Source organism: Phacochoerus africanus, chromosome 9, assembly GCF_016906955.1.
Source record: "Phacochoerus africanus isolate WHEZ1 chromosome 9, ROS_Pafr_v1, whole genome shotgun sequence".
NCBI lineage: Eukaryota > Metazoa > Chordata > Mammalia > Artiodactyla > Suidae > Phacochoerus > Phacochoerus africanus.
Genome location: NC_062552.1, coordinates 103,025,590 through 103,049,118, shown reverse-complemented (window position 1 = coordinate 103,049,118; position 23,529 = coordinate 103,025,590). Strand labels below are relative to the sequence as shown.

Sequence of the window (23,529 nt, the reverse complement as noted above, 5' to 3'; positions counted from 1 at the left end):
GAAAGCGGGAGTGTTGACATAAGGGTTTATTATTGTATGTAGGGGTGTGTTATTATTACCCAGAGCAAGCTCGTCTCTTTGAGGTAAGATTTGTTGCTAATAAAATACTTATAAAATAATAGTAATGATAGCTTACATTAATTGGATGCCTACTCTGTGCCAGAATGTGGGAAAAGCTTTCCTGGTATTATCTGACTTAATCCTGTCAACAGCCATTTCCTCCCCATTTTACAGGAGAACAAACTGCAGCTGAGAAAGTTTAACTTGTTTGCTCAAGTTAGCTGTGAGGTTTTTACTGCCTTTCTGAAATCATCACCTTGTTATGATGACGTTTACAGTAGTTTTATTTTTTAATTTTATTGGCTTTTAATCAAGTGTTGGTGTCCTCGGGCAGGTTATGGTCTTTGACCTTGAAGGGGTTTTTAGTTTGGTAGATCAGAATGCCACAGGAAGAAAAATCAGCAATTGAAAATGTTATATAATTGGGTGTCTTTTATTACAATTCTTTATGTGCTTATCCCTAAGAAACCTGCTTGAGAGTAGGGACAGAATCTGTCTTGTCTGTTTATATCCTAGAACCCTTGATGTTATGTCCTAGAGGTTCTGTAAATATTTGCTGGATTGTGAACAAAGTCTCAACACAGAGATTCGAAGAAGCCTCAAACTAATATGAGGAATTAGGGCTGAGATACCAAGAATGTTCCTTAGGAGTTCTCCTGTGGCTCAGCGGATCCAGCATTGTCATTGCAGTGGTTTGAACCACTGCCGTGGTGCAGGTTCGATCCCTGGCCTGAGAACTTCCATATGCCACAGGCATGGCCAAAAAAAAAAAAAAGAAAAGAAAAGAAAAGAATGTTCCCTATGTTAAAGCTGTGGTTCTCAACCGGGAGCAATTTTGTCTCCCCCAGGGGACATTTTGGTTGTCACAACTTGTGCTGGGGAGAAGGGGGAGCGCTATTGCTGTTGTCTAGTAGGCAAGGGCCAGAGATGCTGCCGGGCATCCTCTGCTGCCCAGGATAGCCCCACACAGAGAATTATCTGGCCCCAAATGTCTGTAGTGCTGCCTTGGAGAAACCTGGAGTTAGAGTTAAGCTGGGTTTTCAGAGCAGTGTGGAAACATGCATTTGGCTTTGCTCCTGGTTATATGGGCTTGGGAGTAAACTCAAAAAACTTCTTCTAATTGGGAGTTTGTTTGATTGGATTCTTGTGCCACTTTCCTCTGGAAAATGATCCAGGGAGTAAGCAATAGAGGCCTATGAGTGCAGTCAAAAGAGGTTTCTCGCATCCTCTCTTAGAGGGAAAACAGCAATAAGAAATGAAATTGGACATTCAGTTACTGAATTGAGGGCTTCGATTTTTCAATGAGTCTTATTCCTTCCAAGCAGGAATTTATGATAATCCAGAACAACCATGACTTGTTTTTAAAAAGTATTCTCAGCAGAGGATACCGTTCGAGGGTCATCAGTTTTGTCAGCTCAGATTTTGGTGATGAGATATGAAAAATGTTGATGTTCTTCTGAACTAGGCTCTCCAGCAGTCAGTGTTCTTGTTGTTTTAGGAACTATAATTGTTTTTAATAGTCTTTTTTACTGGGGGCACCTGGGTCCATCAGTTCCCAAGAGGAGAGAGAGCTCACTCTTTATATAGTGACAGTCTCTAGGGCACACTTGTTGCATCACTTAAGAACAGGCCTTTTCCGAGTTCCCTTTGTGGCTTAGCGGTTAACCAACCCAACTAGGATCCAGGAGGAGGTGGGTTTGATCCCTGGCCTCGCTCAGTGGGTTAAGGATCCAACACGTGCCGTGAGCTGTGGTGTAGGTCACAGACGCAGCTGGGTTCCGCATTGCCATGGCTGTGGTGTAGGCCGGCAGCTGCAGCTCCGATTCGACCCCTAGCCTGGGAACCTCTATATGCCATGGGTGTGGCCATAAAATAACAACAACAACAAAAGAACAGGCCCTTTCTTTTGTGTGTTGTTTTTTTCTTTTAAAGTTTAGGGAGCTTTGGGGAAAACAAAGGGCAAAATCTGTTATGACCTTGAAGTTCGTAGTAGAACTTGGTGCCTGTGACCCTGAGGGCCATCAGTGCTTGCAGACGCCAAGGACTGGACCGGGTCAGGTAGACTTGTTATTACTCTTAGGTAGGAGTTAGAGCAGCGCAGTAAGGCTTTCCACGGTGATGGAAATGTTGCATATCTGTGGCTATTTCAACTTCAATTAAAACTTAAAAATTGGTGGTTACTGTATTGGATGGAGCAAAAGAGTAGAAGTCTTTGCCAAAGAGCCTTAATGGTTTTGGGTTTCTATTGTAATTTTATATCAAAATGGTATAAGTTTGTCTACCTGTGGTTATTTATTTATTTTTTTTACAGCATTTGTGTTTTTATGGTGTTGAGGTAGTCCATCAGTCCTGTCATAATTCAGTGCATAACGGTACAAGCCGAAGTCTGTAACCCGAATGTCCATGGAGCATGGCCCACTGATGAGGGCTCAGGAGAAACTGGATCACGTGGACGTGGTCTCTGGACTTAGTTGGAACATGAGTTCAGCTGGTTTCTTTTTAAGCCTCCTGAATCTATAACCACATAACCTGCTTTTGGTTCCTCTTGAATCTAAAAGGCCAGGCTAATTATCTTTTTGTGGCCTGTTGTGTGAAGGGGAAGTCCTATGAGACTTGTTCTAAAGAACTCTGACCTGCTATTCAAAAATATCAGGAAAAAACTATCATTTTGGTTCTCTTTGTAGAGAAAGTGCAAAGTACACAGTACATTTAAATCTGTAGCTTGATCAGAATGTCTGAAACCATATTCTGGTAACATAGAAAATGCATATTTTAAATATTGTTAAATATAAAATAAATTATTTTAAGCAAGTTTCTTTCTCTGGCCTCACTTTTGCTTTAGAGGTCATCAATTATAAATTGAGTTATTCTCAAGCGTCCATTATCCCTTCCCTGTTCATTATTGCAACTTTGGCCATTTAGGTACCACAGTTAGAGTTTTTGCCACATTAGAGAATATATTCCAATATTACCTGGTTACTGTTTTTTTCTTTAAATAAAAATTTTGTTTTATTCTAAATAATATCCATGATATTACTAGTTTGATGTATTTAGTTTTCCTAATACGTATTGAAATAAATATATACCCATTAAAATAAAAATATTTTCCTAAGTACCATATAAATTTGCAAAACTTGTCCTCATTTCTCTTTTCTCTTCTAGGAATCCTTGTAGAATTGCTCTATATTTGGCTGACATATTACAAGCTATTGTATAGAAAAATTGGCTTTTTCTTCTTTATAGTGGTCTAAATTTCACTAAATAAATTTAGGAAACGCAAAAAGCCGTGTTTGTAAGGGTTTTCTCTCTCTTTAAAACAGGACCGCCTCTTCCACACTTTATACTTTTGGAAATAAACATATTTCTTTCTCCTTTTCTTACTTCCTGTCTCTCTGAATCAACTACAAGTTGTTTTACCAGCAGTTCTTACATAATTTAGTGACTATCTTTTTTTTTTTTTGGTCTTTTTGCCTTTTCTAGGGCCACTCCCATGGCACATGGAGGTTCCCAGGCTAGGGGTCGAATCGGAGCTGTAGCCTCTGGCCTACGCCACAGCCACAGCAACACAGGATCCAAGCCGAGTCTGCAACCTACACCACAGCTCACGGCAACGCTGGATCCTTAACCCACTGAGCAAGGCCATGGACTGAACCTGCAACCTCATGGTTCCTAGTCGGATTCGTTAACCACTGAGCCACGACGGGAACTCCAATTTAGTGACTATCTTTAACCTTCAAAATCAAAAGCAATATCTCTTTTCACTTTTTTTCCCCTGTGTACATTAAGCTGTTAGGATGCTGTGAGAAGTAGCTCTTAACATGAAAAACGCTCAACCTAGCTCACGATAAGGGAGGTGGACATCCTAACTACACTGGGTAGTTCGCTATCTCACTGTGTTAGTTAGGGCGTGCAGAGATAGGCACTGCCATGCACTGCTGATGGGCTTGGAAATTGGTATAAATGCTGTGGAGGGCAGTTTGTCAATGTCTGTTAAAATGACAGTATATGTCCTCATTGATGCATTTTTTTTCCAGGAATTTATTCTATAGGCTTATTCACACACCTTTTTAATGATACAGACACAAAGTTACTATAGTATTGTTTGTAATGGTTAAAGATTAGAAAGGACATAAAGGTTTATCAATAGAGAACTGGTTAAATAAATTATGGAATATCCAGCCAATGAAATATTAATCAGCTGTGGAAAAGAATGAGGAAGCTTTTTATACGTAATTATGGAAAGGTCGCTGAAATGTAAGTGGAAAAAACAAAGTATATAGTGGTATGTCTAGTATGTCTATTTGTGTAAAAAAGTATATATATATATATATTTTATGGTGTTTCCATGTGGCTCATCGGTAATGAACCTGACTAGTATCCATGAGGATGTGGGTTCACTCCCTGACCTTGCCCAGTGGGTTGAGGATCTGGCGTTGCCATGAGCTGTGGTGTAGTTTGCAGATGTGGTTTGGATCCTGCATTGCTATGGCTGTGGTGTAGACTGGCAGCTGCAGCTCTTATTCAGCCTCTAGCCTGGGAACTTCCATCTGGCATACGTGTGGACCTAAAAAGACAAAAAAAAAAGTGTGTGTGTGTGTGTATATACATATATATATTATATTTTATAATTATATATAAACTATTTACACACACACACACTTTTTATATATAAACACATACACATTTTTTAAAATGCAAAACATTGTTGAAAGACTACACAAAACCAATTAACATTGGAGGTAGGGACAAAGATGGAGGAAGTTTTCACTGTATACTTTTATGCTTTTTGAATTTTGAATACTGTGTATCTATTACCTGTTGGGAAAAAATACACACAAACAGACCATGAGGTTCTTCACTGTGTTTATATCATAAGTTAGAGCCATTTTGTATGTCTCTTTTTGCCTTTTCTGCTCGTCAGGAACTGATCTATTCTGGGCTTTTTTCTCTCAGATGAAGTTTCTATGAAATATAGTTTGTAAATCTCCTTAGGGATGATTTTTATATTCTTTTAAAATTGAAGTATAGTTTATATATGTTACAGGTATACAATATAGTGATTCACAATTTTAAATATACTCTGTTTATAATTATAAAATATTTTCTATGTTCCCGCGTTGTAAAATATACCCTCGTAGCTTATTTTATTATGTTATTCTGTAAATCCACTACTCTTTTCCTTTATTTTTGTGTTAACTTCATTTCTGTCTAAATATCCAACTTGAGTTCCCTTGTGCTGCAGTGGGTTAAGGATACAGTATTGTCACTGCTGTGGCCCAGGTCGCTACTGTGGCTCAGATTCGATCCCTGTCCTGGGAACTTCCACATGCCACAGCGTGCCCCCCCCCTCAAAAAAACATTCAACTTTACTGAAATCTTCATTATGATCCATTACTTACAGAGGTGGTACTATTAGCCAGTGACAGAAAGAAGGCAGACTTTGAACCTCTGTTTTGTCTCCATTTTCTTCACTAAGGTATCTTCAGACTGAAAAGGGTAAGAGGCAATGCACATTTCTGTTTTGAGTGATGGCACACTAGGTAATTGGGATCACTTCTCCCACTGGGGACAATTAGGAAATAATTGTCGAAATATAAACATCTGCCTGAAGATCCTGGAAAGCTAGTCAGATAATGAACAATTACCAGGCTATGAGCCATGTGAGGGCAGAAGTGTAAAGACAGAGGTCCAAGGATGAGCGTCCAGGTTGGGGTTCCTTTCTCCTCTGAGGGGCTATGTGGGACTCCTACATGGGGAGGCTGCATGGCAAGACTGTGAAAGTGCTTCTCGGAACTAAAGCAGCAGGGATTAATCAAGCAGGAGCCCTGTGAACCCCCTTTTCTCTGGGTTAGGACCATGAAAGGCCATGTTCTAGAAGTAAGGGTAAGTTAGAAGCACGCCATTGCTCAGCTTCAGAAACATCTAAATTCATGAAATTGGATTAAGGTAACCCCAGGGAGCTAGTGCCCCCAGTATATGGAAGAATCAAAGGCAGATCTTTTCTGAAGGAGCATTGTAGTCTACAAATTTTATTTTGACAAACATCCTTGTGAGAATAGTTTTTGGCAAGTATCAAAAACGACTGGATATGGAGTTGCCGTTGTGGCGCAATGGCAGTAAATCTGACTAGTATCCATGAGGATGCGGGTTTGATCCCTGGCCTCACTCAGTGGGTCAGGGATCCCATGATGCCACAAGCTGTGGTGTAGGTCACAGATGTGGCTCAGATCCTGCATTGCTGTGCCTGTGGCGTGGCTTGCATCTACTGCTCCAATTCGACCCCTATCCTGGGAACTTCCATATGCCTTGTGTGTGGCCCTAAAAAGAAAAAAAAAAAAAGAAAAAAAAAAAGACTAGATACAGATAATGAAATAATGTGAACAAAAATAAAAAGAAACAACAGTAAAAATGAATCTTTAGGGACATCAGATTTTGGAGTTACCAGTTACAGACTTAAAAGTGATTATATTGTAAATCAACTGTACTTCAACTTAAAGATGAATTTATTGGAGTTCCCATCGGTGGCTCAGTGGTTAACAAATCCAACTAGGAACCATGAGGTTGTGGGTTAAGGATCTGGCGTTGCCATGAGCTGTGGTGTAGGTTGCAGACGCGGCTCGGATCCAGCGTTGCTGTGGCTCTGGCATAGGCTGGAGGCTATAGCTCCGATTAGACCCCTAGCCTGGGAACCTCCAAATGCCATGGGTGTAGCCCTAGAAATGGCAAAAATAAATAAATAAATAAATAAAATAAAATGAAGATAGATTTATTGTGTTCAAGGAGGTAAAAAACAAGCTTGAGAAATTTAGCAGAGGATTGAAATTTATAAAAATAGAACAAATAGCAATTCTGAAACTGAAAAATACAGATGAAAATTAAGAACTCCGTTGATTAGCTTAGCAACAAGTTATTACCTTGAAGAGAGAATAGTGAACTGGAAGAAAGGTCAGAAGAAAATATGTAAAAATGCCACAGTGGAAAATTAAAAAATGAGATGAGACATAGAGGATACAGTAAAAAGGTCTAACATTTGTATAATTGGAATCCTAAAAGGTAAGGAGAGCAAGAATGGAGAGAAGCTATGTTTGATGAGATAACAGCTGCAAAGTGTCTAAAATTAATGGAAACTACAGATTCATAAAGCCCTATATACCTCAAGCAGGGTATATAATCCATGTAGGTACACATTAAATTAAAACTGCTCTAAGACCTGGAGTTCCCATCATGGCGTAGGCCCACGGCTACAGCTCTGATTTGACTCCTAGCCTGGGAACCTCCACATGCCGTGGGTGCAGTCCTTAAAAGACAAAAAAAGAAAACAAAAAACCCAGAACTCCTATAAAACCAAAGCAAAGACAGATATTGAAAGTAGCTGGATAAATTCCTGTTGTAGCTCAGCAGGTTAAGAACCCAGCTAGTATTCATGAGGATGCGACTTTGATCCCTGGCCTAGCTCAATGGGTTAAGGATCCAGTGTTGCCTTGAGCTGTGGTGTAGGTCACAGATGCGGCTCGGATCTGCTGTTGCTTGTGGCTCTGGTGTAGGCCGGCAGCTGTACCTCTGATTAGACCCCTAGCCTGGGAACCTCCATATGCTGCGGGTGCAGCTGTAAAAAACAAAACAAAAAAAACACCAAAAAACAAATAATAATTCTTAATACTGTTCCAAACAGTACTCTTCAAAACAAATTATGGCTTAAAAGAAATATTTTATTTTAGATTTTTACCAATTATAGTATTTGTAAATTATTAATTAAATATCATTAGTATCCCCTGCAAAAAAAAAAAAAAGAATGAAGGCGAAATAAAGATATTTCCAGGCAATCAAAAACAGGATTTGTCATTTGCAGACCTACACTAAAGGAATAACTGAATTCTTCAGGCAGAACCAAAATAATCCCAAATGAAAAGAAAAATGTGATTTATTATCCCTCATTAACATAAATGTAAAAACTCATTAGCAAAATATTAGCATGCTGAATCTAGCAGTGTATATGACTAAGTTGGGTTTTTTTGTCAGAACTGCAGAGTTATTTTAACATTAAAACAGGAGCTCCTTGGAGTTCCCGTCGTGGCGCAGTGGTTAACGAATCCGACTAGGAACCATGAGGTGGTGGGTTCGGTCCCTGCCCCTGCTCAGTGGGTTAACGATCCGGCATTGCCTTGAGCTGTGGTGTAGGTTGCAGACGCGGCTCGGATCCCGAGTTGCTGTGGCTCTGGCGTAGGCCGGTGGTCACAGCTCCGATTGGACCCCTAGCCTGGGAACCTCCATATGCCGTGGGAGCGGCCCAAAGAAATAGCAAAAAGACAAAAAAAAAAAACCAAACAAAAAAAACAAAAACAGGAGCTCCTATCATGGCACAGTGGAAAGAAATCTGACTAGGAACCATGAGGTTTCGGGTTCAATCCCTGGCCTCACTCAGTGGGCTAAGGATCTGGTGTTGCCGTGAGCTGTGGTGTGGGTCACAGATGAGGCTGTGGTGTAGGCCGGTAGCTATAGCTCCAATTCCTTCCCTGCCCGGGAACCTCCATATGCCTCGGGTGTGGCTCTAAAAAGCAAAAAAAAAAAAAAAAAAAAAAAAAAAAAGGAACAAGACAATAACCATAGCTGTTCCCACTGTGATGCAGCAGTTTAAGTATTTGGTGTTTTCTCTGCAGCAGCTTGGGTTCAATCCCTGACCCAGGACAGTAGATTAAGGATCTGACATTGCCAAGCTGTGGTGTAGGTCAAAAGCTGCGGCTCGAACTTGATCCCTGGCCTGGGAACTTTCATATGCCACAGGAGTGGCTAAAAAGAAAAATCAACTAAATTACCATTTTATTACAATAGAGGATGAAAATTATCAGTTTAATAGAAGCAGAAAAAAAGTGTTTGGTATAGTCAACCTCCATTAATGAGTCAAAACTCTTAGCAAACTAGGAATAAAAGGAAGCTTCTTTATTTGGATAAAGCATATCTACCAAAAAAACATACAAGCAGCATCAAACTTAATGGGGAAATTTAAAATTTTTCCTTCTGAGATTAGGAATAGGACGAGGGTGCCCGCTCTCACCACTTGCTTTTCATCCTTTAACTGGATATTCTAGCAAGTATAGTTAGGCGAGAAAAATACAGGCCAACATGCAAAATGCTGTTGCGTTTATGTATACTAACAAAGAAATTAAAAAATCTGTATAATTTACTACAATGAAAGTTCAAATACTTAGGAATAAATTGCACGTAATATATGCAAAAGCTTTATGCAAAATATTATAATAATGTTACTATTGAGAGAAATTAAAACTTAGTAAAGGGAAGGATGCACCATATTCTCAGTTTGGAAGACTCCATATTGTAAAGATATCAGTTCTCCCCGACATGCTTTATAGATAAAATACAATCGTAATAAAAATCTGGAGTTCTGTGGTGCAGTGGGTTAAGGATCCGGCATTTTCACTGCAGCAGCTTGGGTCGCTGCTGTGGTATGGGTTTGATCCCTGGCCTGGGAACTTCCATGTGCTCTGGGCCAGGCCGAAACAAACAAAAAACTCTAGCAGGGTTTTGGTGGGCTTTTTGGGGGGAATTTGACAGGCTGGTTCTAAAACATATATAGAAACGGAAGGCCATAAATAAAACAAAGACAAGTAACAACAGCAAGATGGAAAGATATGGTCTATCAGCTATCGAGACTTATTTTAGGAGTTTCCATTGTGGCTCAACAGAAAGGAATCTGACTAGCATCCATGAGGACGCAGGTTCAGTCTCTGGCCTCGCTCAGTAGGTTAAGGATCCTGGCATTGCTGTGAGCTGTGGTGTAGGTTGCAGATGTGGTTCGGATCCCGAGTTGCTGTGGTGTAGGCCGGCAGCTTACAACTCCGATTCCACCCCTAGCCTGGGAACTTCCATATGCTTCAGGTACGGCCCTTAAAAAAAAAAGTCTTATTTTAAAACTTTTACGTAATAGCCCAAAAGGCCCTAGTAATAGATAAAAAGCCTAGAAGGGAAATGTTTGACTTGCAGCAAAGACTATACTGTAGAGTAATAGGGAAAGAATGGTAAATATTGCTGGTACAATTGAATATCTTAAGAGAAAAGAAAGAAGGAAAAGAAATGAAACTTGGTCTTTATCTCTTGCACCATAAGCACAAAAAATCAACCTAGCTGAATTATAGATCAAAATGTGAAAAGAAGTACAATAAGCTCCTAGACAATAATACAGGAGAATTTTTTTTTTTTTTAAATTTTAGGGCCGCTCCTGCAGCATATGCAATTTCCCAGGTTAGGGGTCCAATTGGAGTTGCAGCTACCAGCCTCTGCCACAGCCACAGCCACAGCAATATTGCGACCTATGCTGCAGCTTGCAGCAAGACGGGATCCTTAACCCACTGATTGAGGCCAGGGGTTGAACTCACATCCTCACAGACACCATTTTGGGTTCTTAACCCTCTGAGCCACAACAGGAACTCCAGGAGAATATTTTCTTTCTCTCAATATAAGGGAAGACACCACTGGACACCCAAAGACTAATGAAGGAAAGGACTGATAAATTTTGATGACATTAAAATTAAGAACTTTGGTTCATCCAGGACACCATTAAAAGAGTGAAAGGGTAAATTGCAGAGTGTAACACATGTAACTGACGAGAATTAGTATCTAGAATTTCTTTAAGTAATAAGGAGACAATCCAGCTCTCAGCTTTTGCTTTAGAGGAGGCCAAAATGCACCTTTCTTTGTCCCCGATCTCAGTTTATTTGGCACCAGCTGTCAGGACCCCACCATCCCTGCTTTCTTCTTCTCTTTGCTTGAATGCATCATTTTTTATCTCTGGCAGTTATCTTCTCTGCTTAGCCATCTGCTTTTACATGGCCTGTGAAGGCTTCTCCCAAAAGGTGGGCTCAGTCACTAAGCCGTCTGAGATCCTTCACAGTTTGTTTTGGTCTCTGATACCAGCTCCAGATTTTGGGGAAGAGAATTGGACACTTTGGGACAGATGTTCACTGAAAACCAATGAGCTAGGGCCAGCATAGTGTTTCTTGGTCACAGGAACTGCTCCTTCAAGGCTGTCAACACAGGAAGTTCTTAGGAAAGGGTTGTAGATGTTTCTAGTGCAACATCATTCTCTATAGCAGTGAAATGTTTTAAACAACCTCTAACAGTAGAGGCTTGGGGATTGGTTAAAGAAATTATGATACAGCCTATGGGATAATATGCAGCCATTTAAAATTATTTTTTTAGTCTCATTTTTATTGACCCTAAAAAATGCTCGTGAATAATGTTCAATAACATTAGGTATATGTCCTTTCAGAAATATGAATTTATAAATATAATTTATTTAAAATATAGTTTAATTTATACACATACAAATATTCTATACATATTTATATTTATAGTGAGCTCTAGAATGAGTAGAAACTATGAAACATTAATGGAATAATTAATGATAAGCTGTATTCATACCTGAGCTAGTAGGTATTACGGTTTAACTGATCAACTCAGTACTGTCCAACTAGTACCTGTGCTCTCCATGCGTCAGCCAAAGTCGATTGCTGGGATTGGAGGGGAATATATAAATATATGAATGTGTATACATATGCATTTGTCTGTGTACATAGATATATGTTTGTATATGTAGAAATATATTTCAGAAAGGATTGCACCAAGATGTTAACAATGGTTATCTTTGTCTAGTGAGATTATTTGGTTGTTTTGGGTTTTTTTTGTTGGTTTGTTTTTTCCCTTGTCTGTATTTCCTGATATTTTCAATACTGAATAATGGATTATTTGTATATTAAAGTCTGGAAGGGTAAATGCAAAATATTTTCTTTTCTGTATTTAGTTTGTTCTACATGTAGTTGTATCATTTCAAACACTTAATTTGAAATAAATAATATCAAGGAGTTCCCATCATGGCTCAGTGGTTAACAAATCTGACTAGGAACCATGAGGTTGTGGGTTCGATCCCTGGCCTCACTCAGCGGGTTAAGGATCTGGCATTGCCATGAGCTATGGTGTAGGTCGCAGATGAGGCTGGGATCCCGCATTGCTGTGGCTGTGGTGTAGGCCGGCAGCTACAGCTCCAATTCCACCCCTAGCATGGGAACCTCCATATGCCACGGGAGCGGCCCTAGAAAAGGCAAAAAGACCAGTAATAATAATAATATCGATATATAAATTTCTGCATTTAAATTAAAAAGTCAATTATATTCCAAAAAAATCTGTTTCAAAAATAGAGGATAGGAGAGATCAGGCTTGGAATAAGTTTATTTTTGTAAGCCCTTGGAGATCATGATTGACTTATTTAGGCCAACAGGGTAAGTTTGCAGTTAAAAAAATCTGGTGCCCAGTTAAGTTAGCATATTGCATCAAGAAATATTGTGCCCTTATTGAGAGATTATTGTCTCAGTGTTCAATGCATCATTTAGAACACATCTGAAAAAGTTGTCCATTTTAGCTCTTTACTTGAAATGGGACAAAGAGGAACAACAAAATGAGGCCAGCGTGGTCAGAGGTCATCTGAGGGATGAGAGGACTGGAGATGGTTGGCCTGGGAAGGAACTTGCAGGAAATGTGATAGCAGGCTGTAAATATTTGAAAGGATATTGTGTGGAGTAGTGATCGAAGAGCAGAATTTATTAGGAAGCACATTTTCATAGGTCACCATAGGGGAAGAACTCTATTCTCACGATCTCTCGGTGCAGAGAGCCTCTTCACAAGCTGGCAGAGACTGGGGAACGTCTGGGTTTTGTCTTAGACTCAGTTCCTTTGATGAGAAGTGTAAAGAAAACTTCAGAAGTTCCCATATGGCTCAGCAGTAACGAACCCAGCTAGTATCCATAAGGACTCGGGTTCGATCCCTGGCCCCGCTCAGTGGGTTAGGGATCCTGAGTTGCCACGAGCTGCTGTGTAGTTCGCAGACTAGGCTCAGATCTGTTGTGGCTGTGGCTGTGGCTGTGGTGTAGGCTGGCAGCTGCAGATTAGACCCCTAGCCTGGGAACTTCCATAAACTGCAGGTGTGGCCCTAAAAAGACAAAAAAGCAAGAAAGAAAGGAAGGAAGGAAGGAAGGAAAGGAGGGAGGAAGGAGGGAAGAAAGAAAGAAAACCTCAGTCTTCCTCCTGTGTTTCTCCTTTACTCTCTACCACATTCACAACTCTTCAGACACCAGATGGATGGAGTTTTTTTCCCACACCGAGTGATTCTGCAACACCAGCTGGGTGTCCTACAATTTAACTAAGTTCTAAACACAGTCTACTTGGACACAGTGTCGGATCCCACTGGTTAAGGGCTCAGTCCCACGAGACTGCTCCACCCCACTTCAGATGCCCATTGCCAGTAGCAGGTCCCCAGCTTACCCACAACTTCTGTCAGATTTGGCTGCAAATTGGAGGTTCCCGTGACCTCCTCCTCCTTGGATTTGATTATTTGCTAGAACAGCTCAGAGAACTCAAAAACTTCTGTTTACACATTTATTAAAGGATATGGTAAAGATTACAGATGAACAGTCAGATACAGAGGGTGAGGTCTGGGGCAGGGTGGGGTTCCCAAGCGGAGGAGCTTCTGTCCCCATGGAGTTGGGATGGGTCACCCTCCTGGTATGTGGACATATTCACTGAATTGGCGGCTCTCCAAACCTAATACTTTTGGGATTTTTATGGAGGTTTCATCATGTAGCATGATCAATCATTAACTCCATTTCCAGTCCTTCTTCCCTCTCTGGAGAGAAGGGGGTGGGGTTGAAAATCCCAAGCTTCTGGAGTTCCCGTTGTGGCACAGTGGAAATGAGTCCGACTAGTAACCATGAGGTTGTGGGTTCGATTCCTGGCCTCGCTCAGTGGATCATTAAGGATCTGCGTTGCTGTGCCTGTGGTGTAGGTTCGCAGTTACAGCTCTGAATCGATCCCTAGCCTGGGAACTTTCATATAGCCACGGGTACGGCCCTAAAAAGCAAAAAAAACAGAAGCAAAAAAAAAAAAAAACCCTCAAGTTTCTGATCATGGCTTGGTCTTTCTGGTTACCAGCCCCAACCAGGAGCCCAAGAGTCACCTCCTTAGAACAAGGGACACTGCTATCACACAGAGGATTAAGCAAACTCTGTCAGGAACCAAAGTCAAAGACCAAATATTAGAACAAAAGGTGCTTCTTATCTAATCATTTAGGGAGTTATAAAGGTTTTAGTTCTATGCCAGGAACCGGAGGCAGAAACTATTGTATGTATTTTCTATTATCTCACAAGAGGAAAATTGGGTGGCATGAGTTCTCAGGTCTTTCTACCTATGAGAGTGTGAGTTGATGAAAAGAAACATAGGTCCTGGGAGTTCCCAGTTCAGCTCAGAGAAAATGAATCTCACTAGCATGCATGAGGACTCAGGTTCTATCCCTGGCCTCTCTCAGTGGGTTAAGGATCCTGCGTTGTGGTGAGCTGTGGTATAGGTTGCAGATGTGGCTGTGGTGTAGGCCAGTAGCTACAGCTCTGATTTGACCCCTAGCCTGGAAAACTCCATATGCTGTGGGTACAGCCCCTAAAAAAAAAAAAAAAAAAAAAGATTTATGTATTTACATATGAACAAAATGAGACCAGATTAAAGTTAGATCGCAAATATTTGCCTGTCACTTACACTTTTATGTTGCTACTAAACTCTGAAATTTTTAGCATTTGAAGTTTATATCAGTTAAGTTGTATTTTAAATTGAGCAGTGAACCTTGAGCTTCAGTTTCTTGCTATCTTAACTAGAGGAGGTTCACCAGGGGTTATCTAAACACACTGAGCCATATGCTTTTCTGATGGAAAGGCTGAATGGATACACCATAAAACTTAGTAGCTCTTAATGGTTAAGAGCATGGTTGCCTGGGTTTGAAGCCTGTCTCTATGCCTTAGTTTCCTTACCTGCAAGTGGTGATGAGAATACCAGCCATAGGCTTGTTGTGAGCCTGGGAACCTGGCCTTCATTTGGCATTTCACCTGTGTATTCCATGAGGATGCCTAACAGTTATTCAGTAAGTCATTGGTGAATGAGTGATTGAGTGAATGAATGAAATTGCAAAAATCCTTTATCTGACCCCAGATACAGTGATGTGAGCTGATTCAGTGTCGAGGTGGCACTCTCTACTTTGGCACTGAATTCTAGTTCATCTCATCCTACATGTCATTTTGTCCTGTGCATTCTACCAAATTTAACCGTTTGCTTTCTGAGAAATGTGATCCGTGAATTAGGATTAATTCTGTGGGGACCTGTTTTGGAAAAAAAATTTTTTTTGAGTGGTTATAACAGTCTGAGAATATTTGGATGTGATGCCTTGAATAATTTATGTACTGGGCCTCCCAGAGTATAAAGTTTGTGCTTAGAGTATTTTTAGAAAGAGAAAGTTGGTTGAAACTGCCAGATTTTTTAAAAGATACAAGATGATTATAGCTGTGTTCCCTCTCAGGTATTGAATTTTTCTTCCCATGATTTTCTAGACAATGAAGATCTAGAGGACACCAAGGCCGCCTCATTCGTGGCTTCTGCCTCTGATCCAGAACCCCATTCCTCACCCTACAGGTAGGGCCAGCAACTACTTTGGATTTAATGCTTCTAGAGGTTTTACTTCTGAAATGGTAACTGATGAAAGAAGTAGACAGCAGCTCTAAGGGGAAAGACAGGTTGAGGTGAAGAGTATGGAGAGTGTTGTCATCAATTATTAAACCCTTAAGTGTGTTTAGGGGCAAAGCCAGATCTATTGCAGGTGATCTTTTTTTTTTTTTTTTTGTTACTCTCCAAGAATAAAACTGTAACAAATAGTGTAGTGTCATCATTTATTCCCTCTTGAAGACCAGGTTCGAATGTTAAAACACTAGAAGTGGATCCCAGATGGACATTCAAGAGAATGTGTATTTGGTGTTTACCCATAAAACGTGCGCGCGTGCGCACACACACACACACACACACACACACACACACACTCTTAGGGGCAATTTTTTATTATGCGTTTTCAGATTAAACCGTAATGATGACCTTCAGGTTGTCATTCTTAATTTCCCTCTTCATCCTTCTCATCTACCTGCCAACAGTGATATCAGAGTGTAGAGCAGAAAGGAAATGGTACTGAGCTCTAGAATAAATAGAAGCCATGAAACATTAATGGAATAATTAACGAAAAACTGTTCTTTGGAAAATCCTGAGCTATGGATGTTAGAGTTTAACTGATCAGCTCGTGGTACAATGCGGTCCAGTGGAACCAGTGATCTCTGTGTCCCCTACAAAGTTGGTGGCTAGGGATGGGGGAATGCCAAGATATATATATATTTTTGTCTTTTTGTCTTTTTGTTGTTGTTGTTGTTGCTATTTCTTGGGCCACTCCCACGGCATATGGAGGTTCCCAGGCTAGGGGTTGAATCGGAGCTGTAGCCACCGGCCTACGCCAGAGCCACAGCAACGCAGGATCCGAGCCACCTCTGCAACCTACACCACAGCTCACAGCAACGCCGGATTGTTAACCCACTGAGCAAGGGCATGGACCGAACCCGCAACCTCATGGTTCCTAGTCGGATTCGTTAACCACTGCGCCACGACGGGAACTCCCCAAGATATTTTTAAAATAAGTTATTTCTTAAGTAGACATTCATTCATCTTACCTTTGTATACGAAGTAAATCTTTTCCCCTCAGAAATCAGACACTGGGAGATGATGATTAGTATAATTATAATATAGTTGGTGATCATAATATAATACCCATACTTTATTGAATGTTTCTCTGTAATAATGATACTTTTTATCAAATATTTCTATTTGCTCAATACTGTACTAGGTGTTAAAACGTATTATCTTGGGGAGTTCCTGTCGTGGTACAGTGGAAACAAATCCGACTAGGAACCTTGAGGTTGCGGGTTTGATCCCTGACCTCGCTCAGTGGGTTAAAGAACCAGTGTTGCCATGAGCTGTGGTGTAGGTTGCAGATGCGGCTCAGATCTGACTTTGTTTGGCTGTGGTGTAGGCTGGGTGGCTGTAGCTCCGATTCGAACCCCTAGCCTGGGAACCTCCATGTGCCAAAAAAAGCCCAAAAAAAGTATTATCTCATTTAATCCTCATAACAAACCTCATGAAATTAGTAATTTTTTTAAGATGAAGACAGTGAAACAGTGAATTTAATAATTTGCCTAGGTTCACACAGCTTTATAGTTTTGTTTACTCTGAAGCTTATTCTCATAAGTAGCAATAGAAAGGTTTGAATTCTATGCTTAGAACTAATAGGTTATTACACATGAGGATCCTTTCAGAAGACACGGCCTCCTCAAGGCATTGATTATCTGAGACAGTTCATGTTCTCATTAAAGCCTCTGAGGAGAATGTCCTTCTGTCCTTCCGTTTTCCTGCCGCCACCACCCTTTTTCTGCACATGCTGATTTGAAGAATCTTTGGGGGATGGCTTTTGGCACAGAACTGATTTTTCCTCTTAATAGTAAAATATTTTATGTGAAGAATATAGAATATTCTTAGAAAAAAGGAGATAAAATTTCAAGTTTCGTTTCTAGAATCTAGAGTGTGAAAGAAAATCCAGGAAGCATGACGCTTGAAGTTTTGTATGGTTTAGAAGTGGGAACGGCACACCTCTATCTCGTTTAGTAAGGCTGGCCAGCCGGCCAGGCTCCCCCTCCCTTTGGGATGGCCTGCCTGCTCTTGGCAAGCATAAACCAGAAGGCCTATAGCACGGGTTTTTCCTTTACATGGTTTATCATTGGCATCAAAGATTCCCAAAATACCCTTCCCTAATCCTTCAGAGCATAAAATGCTAATGTGAATATTAAATTTATGTAGCTATGCATGTCCGGTTTAAAACATTTTTAAAATAAGCAGAATCTTATTTGCGCAAAGTAGCATGCACAGAGGCAAAGAAGAGACTGCAATTTAGATGCACATACAGTAAGGCTGATGGTCACATTAGCTGTTGTGTTCTCACAATTTTGAATAGTCCTCTTTAGTTCCCAGACAAAAATTAACTTATTCATTTATTCATTCAACAGATATTTATTCAGAGCCTGCTCTTGTCTGGCAATGTTCTAGGCTCTGAAGGCATCAAAAATGAACTGATAATCCAAGTCCCTGGTCTCATGCAACTTATATTCTAGTTAGGAAGGCAGGTGGAAAAAGTATACATCTTATTTCATAGAATCTAAGTCATCATGAACTATAATATGTACTGTTCCTTTATATTCCACCAAGAAAGGACAGAATGCCCAAGACAGTCGAATCAGAGCCCCACCCCGCGGAGCTGGGACACCAAAAGCCTGCACCTTCAAGTGAACAGAGAAGCAAGGAAAGCACAGAAAAGGACCACAGGGCAATTTGAATGTCTCAACCTCGGTGCTGTGTGAGGGGAGGAAGAAATACCTCCCCTGAGAATATAAACCACAAGTCTGTTGTCTAAATCCACTCTGCCACTGCGAATTAAAACTCTTAAACAGGTCTTAATGTCCACTCGCCTCAGTTGGTAGCATTCCTGAGCCCTGGCAGAGGCACATGCAAATCCCCGACAAAGGATTCCATGTCAACCCAGGCCCTCGGCAGTTATAAAACACCACCAGTTTTTAGAACATCCTGTATTTCAGTTGCATTAAAATCTGAAAACAAATATGCATCTTGTCATCAACAAAACATGGAACATAATATGTCAGGCAGTCATAAGTGCAGTGAAGAAAAATGAAGCAAGATAAGGGTGTAGAGTGATGGGGCCAGGGAGAGGAAGCCTCCCTGAAAGTGATAGCTGGGCAGATACCCAGGGAAGGAAGCCCTGGGGTGTCTGGAAGAAGACTCTTCTAGGCTGAGGCCAGAGCAGATCCCACCCCTCCACTGGGGGAGTGTTTGAGGTGCTTGAGGACCCTCAGAGATGCCAGAGGTCACTGTGCCTGGAGTGGACTGGGCTAGGCAAGAGGAGGTCGTTCTAGGAGATGAGGCCGGAGCGCAGAGGGCCTCGGGGTTCCATGCGACAGGCTTGGTGGTAGATGCTGTGCGGATATAGGGAGTCAGACCCAGTCCCTGCCTTCAGGCTCACCTCCTAATAGAGGAGACAGATTACAAATAGTGTCAGGGAACCAAAATGGACTCTGGTTTCTGGGTTTAAGAATAAAATAGGGTTGCAGCCTAGACCAATTTACAGTTTACACAGGATTACCCAAGCAAACCCATAAAAATGAACCACAGCTCTGATTTTCATTAGTAACTGTCTCCTGTTTGTTCTGAGGTAAATTGAAGAGACTTAAATAGTCCAAAAGATGGCTCTGTTTTATCTGAAGAAGGGGTAATTTATAAACTAAGAGTGGTTTTTCTTGATTATATTAAGAAAGAAGGGGAGTTCCCGCTGTGGCTCATTGGGTTACGAACCTGGCTGGTATCCATGAGGATGTGGGTTTGATCCCTGGTCCTGATCAGTGGGTTAAGGATCCGGCGTTGCCGTGAGCTGTGGTGTAGGTCGCAGACGCGGCTCAGATCCCGCGTTTCTGTGGCTCTGGTGTAGGCTGGGAGCTACAGCTCCGATTGGACCCCCAGCCCGAGAACTTGTATATACCGAGGGTGTGACCCTAAAAAGCAAAAAAAAAAAAAAAAGAGAGAGAAAAGAAAGAAGAAAAGAAAACAGGAGCTTCAAAATAAGCCCTCCGGAGTTCCCGTCGTGGCGCAGTGGTTAACGAATCCAACTAGGAACCATGAGGTTGCGGGTTCGATCCCTGCCCTTGCTCAGTGGGTCAAGGTTCCGGCGTTGCCGTGAGCTGTGGTGTAGGTCACAGACGCGGCTCGGATCCTGCGTTGCTGTGGCTCTGGCGTAGGCTGGCAGCTACAGCTCCGATTCAACCCCTAGCCCAGGAACCTCCATATGCCACAGGAGCAGCCCAAGAAATGGCAAAAAGACAAAAAAAAAAATAAGCCCTCCGTTTTTTGTGCTGTTTCCCAGGCATTTCCTCAGCCTTTCTGAGGAAACGAACCATACCCTAAAGCAGCAGTTCTCAAAGCTTTACACTCTTGAAAATTATTGGGGACCTCAAAGAATTTTTATTTATGTAAGTTATATCTATTAATGTTTACTATACTAGAAATAAAAACTGGAAAATTAAAAAAATAGTTATGGAGTTCTCTCGTGGCACAGGGAGTTAAGGATCCGGCATTGTCACTGCAGCATCCTGGGTCGCTGGTGTGGCATGGGTTCAGTCCCTGACCCGGGGACTTCCACGTGCTGCTGATGTGGCCAAAAAAAAAAGAAAGTTATTTATTCATTTTAAAAGAACTCATTACATGTTGATATAAATGTCTTCAATGAAAAACAACTATCTTCCAAAGCAAAGATAATTTAGTGAGAAGAGAGACATTGTAAAGCTCTTTAATGTCTGTCTTAACACAAGGCAATTTGATTCTCAGATCTGCCTCTGCATTCATTCTTTTGTGATATCATATGTCATGTAGTCTCTGGAAAATTTCACCGTAAACTCTTGATTAGATGAAAATGAAAAAAGGCAAATAATATTTTAGAATTATTATGAAGAGATTTTGACTCCACAGACTTCCCCGAAAGAGTATTAAGGACACCAGGGGTCCCCAGACCATAGTTTGATAACTGCTGCTTTAAAGACTCTATGCCGCCTTTTGCTGGCAACAGATTTCCAGAAGCCTGGGGTATTATACTCTAGCCCTGGCACTTAGCTCTCTTTCCGGTCTCTCTGAAGCCAGAAGAAATGGAAGAGAGCATGTATTATTCCCTTGCTTATTTAAAATCAGCTATCTGAAGAGCTGTGTTTTAAGTCATTGGGACAGGAGATTAATGTGTTTAAAAAAGGAAAAAAAGGGGTTCTCGTTGTGGCTCAGCCATTAATGAACCCGACTAGTGTCCATGAGGATGCGGGTTCGATCCCTGGCCTCGATTAGTGGGTCGGCGATCCAGCATTGTCGTGAGCTGTGATGTAGGTCGAAGATGCAGCTTGGATCTGGCATTGCTTGACTGTGACGTAGTCTGGTAGCTGCAGCTCCAATTTCACCCCTAGCCTGGGAACCTCCATATGCCTAGGGTGCTGCCCTTAAAAAAAAAAAAAAGAATAGGAGTTCCCATCGTGGCTCAGTGGTTAGAAAATTCGAATAGGAATCATGAGGTTGTGGGTTCGATCCCTGGCCTTGCTCAGTGGGTTAAGGATCTGGCGTTGCTATGGCTGTGGTGTAGTCCTGTGACTACAGCTCTGATTTGACCCCTAGCCTGGGAACCTCCATATGCCGCAGGTACGGCCCTAGAAAAGGTGAAAAGACAAAAGACAAAAAAAAAAAAGACTAAATAAATAAATAAGGGAAAAAAGCAACTGCCTTTTTCTATTGCCCAGTGAACTGGGTGTGAAATGGATGTCAGTACAGGGTGTGAATGGGACCGCTGATTGCTCCTGGGTGATGGTGGAGGGGGTTGCCTTGCTCATCAGTCTGCACTTCCTTTGTTTTGTAATCAGTTTCTGTCTTAGGCGAAGCCCCCTCCCTTTGCTTCCAACAGCAGCTTTATATGTAGAACAGAACTGGGATCCTAACTCTTCTTTTGTTGAAATGCTGTGTGGAACAAATGGCATGGGTCCCAGAGTGAGGGATAAAACCAGATCTGCATCTCGTTGTCTCGTCTCAGACAACCGAGCCGTATGTTTACATGGTTCTCTCAGCCTGGGACCTGGTGGTGTCCTTCCCAGGCCTCACATGCTGTCACTGCTTCACCGTCGGCCATTTTAGCCTGGGCAGCGGTCCGCTGAAACGGCAGTGGACCTGAATGCCAGGGGAAAGCAGGGCTTGAGGGTGCCCTTTGAAGGTTTTTTCTTTCTGAGTTTCTCCAGGACTACTGTGCCTTTGAAAGGAGTCCTTGAATTGACATGCTTTCTTCCTCTGGGAGGCCGCAGATGGTATCTCCAGGGAGGGAGGATGCCGAGGAAGGCCCGCGGAAGGCAGCTGGTGCCGTGGAGGCTCAGGCCATGGTGGAACAGGAATTGCTGCCTGCAGGCCAGGCCCAGGTCCTCAGCAAGGTACGGAGCACATCCTCCCTTTGTCTTTGAAAAGCACGAGTTTGTGGCACCAGAATTTAAATGCATTGGGTTGAGTTGGGAGTTCCCATCGTGGCGCAGCGGAAACGAATCCAACTAGGAACCATGAGGTTTCGGTTTCGATCCCTGGCCTCGCTCAGTGGGTTAAGGATCCAGTGTTGCCATGAGCTGTGATGCAGTTTGCAATCTCGGCTCAGATCTGGCATTGTTGTGGCTGTGGTGTAGGCCGGCAGCTGTAGCTCCAATTCAACCCTTAGTCTGGGAACCTCCATATGCCATGGGTGCAGCCCTAAAAAGACCAAAGATTAAAAAAAGGCAAAAAAAGTTGCAACAGAAGAAAGGCTGGGGGAAAAATGTAATTGTAATGTATACATGTAAGGATAACCTGACCCCCTTGCTGTACAGTGGGGAAAAAAAAAAAAAAGGCAAAAAAAAAAGAAAGAAAGAAAGAAAGCCCTGGTCACTTCATGTTTAATTATTTGGGGAGTGATCATGGGCTCATCCCTGTACTAGCAGCCAGTCAGCATCCAGTCACAAAACGAAGCGTTATAATGACTGTTCACATGGTGTTGAAAATCCTCTCCATGTCATTGTAAATCAACTAGAATAGAAAAAATAAAAATCTTAAAAAATAAATAAATAAAATATTCTCCATGTGAAATGCCCTTAACCACCGAATTATGTGTTAGCCTCCATTTTCTTGTGGTAGATCTACTCAGTATTTATGGTTAAAACCTCATAGCAGTGGTCTCCCTGCCATGGAGGAATGGGTTATTTATATCATTATTAACATACATACACACACACACACACACACACACACACACATACATACATATATATATATAATAATAAGAAATGGTGTTGGTGTCAGTAAAGACAGTGCCAAACATTATCATTACATTTCTGTAATGCTTTGTAGTTTACAAAGCATTTTATCCACACTACTTCATTCACTCCTGAGAACAACCCTGTGAGATAGGTACTATTATGTCCCATTTTACAGATGAGGAGACTGAGGCCAAGAGCAATGGGTGACTTTTACTAAGTCTGTGCAGCTTAGAAGTTGCAAACTAAATCTTTTCTTTCTTTAACCTTCTGGAAAAGGAAGGAATCATTCAAGCAAGCTAGTCCAAGTCTGATTTACCTCATTTAACAATGGAAATAAGGGCGGAAGGACTTTCTCTCCAGAAACAGATATTATGAGAATATAGTCCGGGAAGTTTACAACATTCATTCATTCATTCATTCATTTATTTACTGCTAACATCATTCCGATTCTTTCTGTCTCACTGATGCGTTTTCCTGTGTTGGCAGTAGTTGTACATTTCTTCTTGAGTTACCTGCCAAATGCTTGGAGAAGGAGCAGGAAATTAAGGCAGAATAGCAGAAAACAGGGGAATGCTAATCTGAGTGGTTTGCAGTGAAACCCACTAGGGAGAGATTGCAGGCTCCTGCCACAGGTCGGTGA

The 23,529-nt window shown here is 41.5% G+C and overlaps 1 protein-coding gene across 1 annotated transcript in view; it reads left to right on the top strand.

Annotated features, from left to right (window-relative positions):
- Window positions 1-23,529, top strand: part of TMED8 (transmembrane p24 trafficking protein family member 8) — a 30,829-nt gene that overhangs the window by 2,032 nt on the left and 5,268 nt on the right. The window contains exons 2-3 of the mRNA XM_047795027.1: window positions 15,495-15,576; window positions 21,911-22,040. Of these exons, the coding sequence (XP_047650983.1) occupies window positions 15,495-15,576; window positions 21,911-22,040 (212 nt within the window). The remainder of the gene's footprint in view (window positions 1-15,494; window positions 15,577-21,910; window positions 22,041-23,529) is intronic.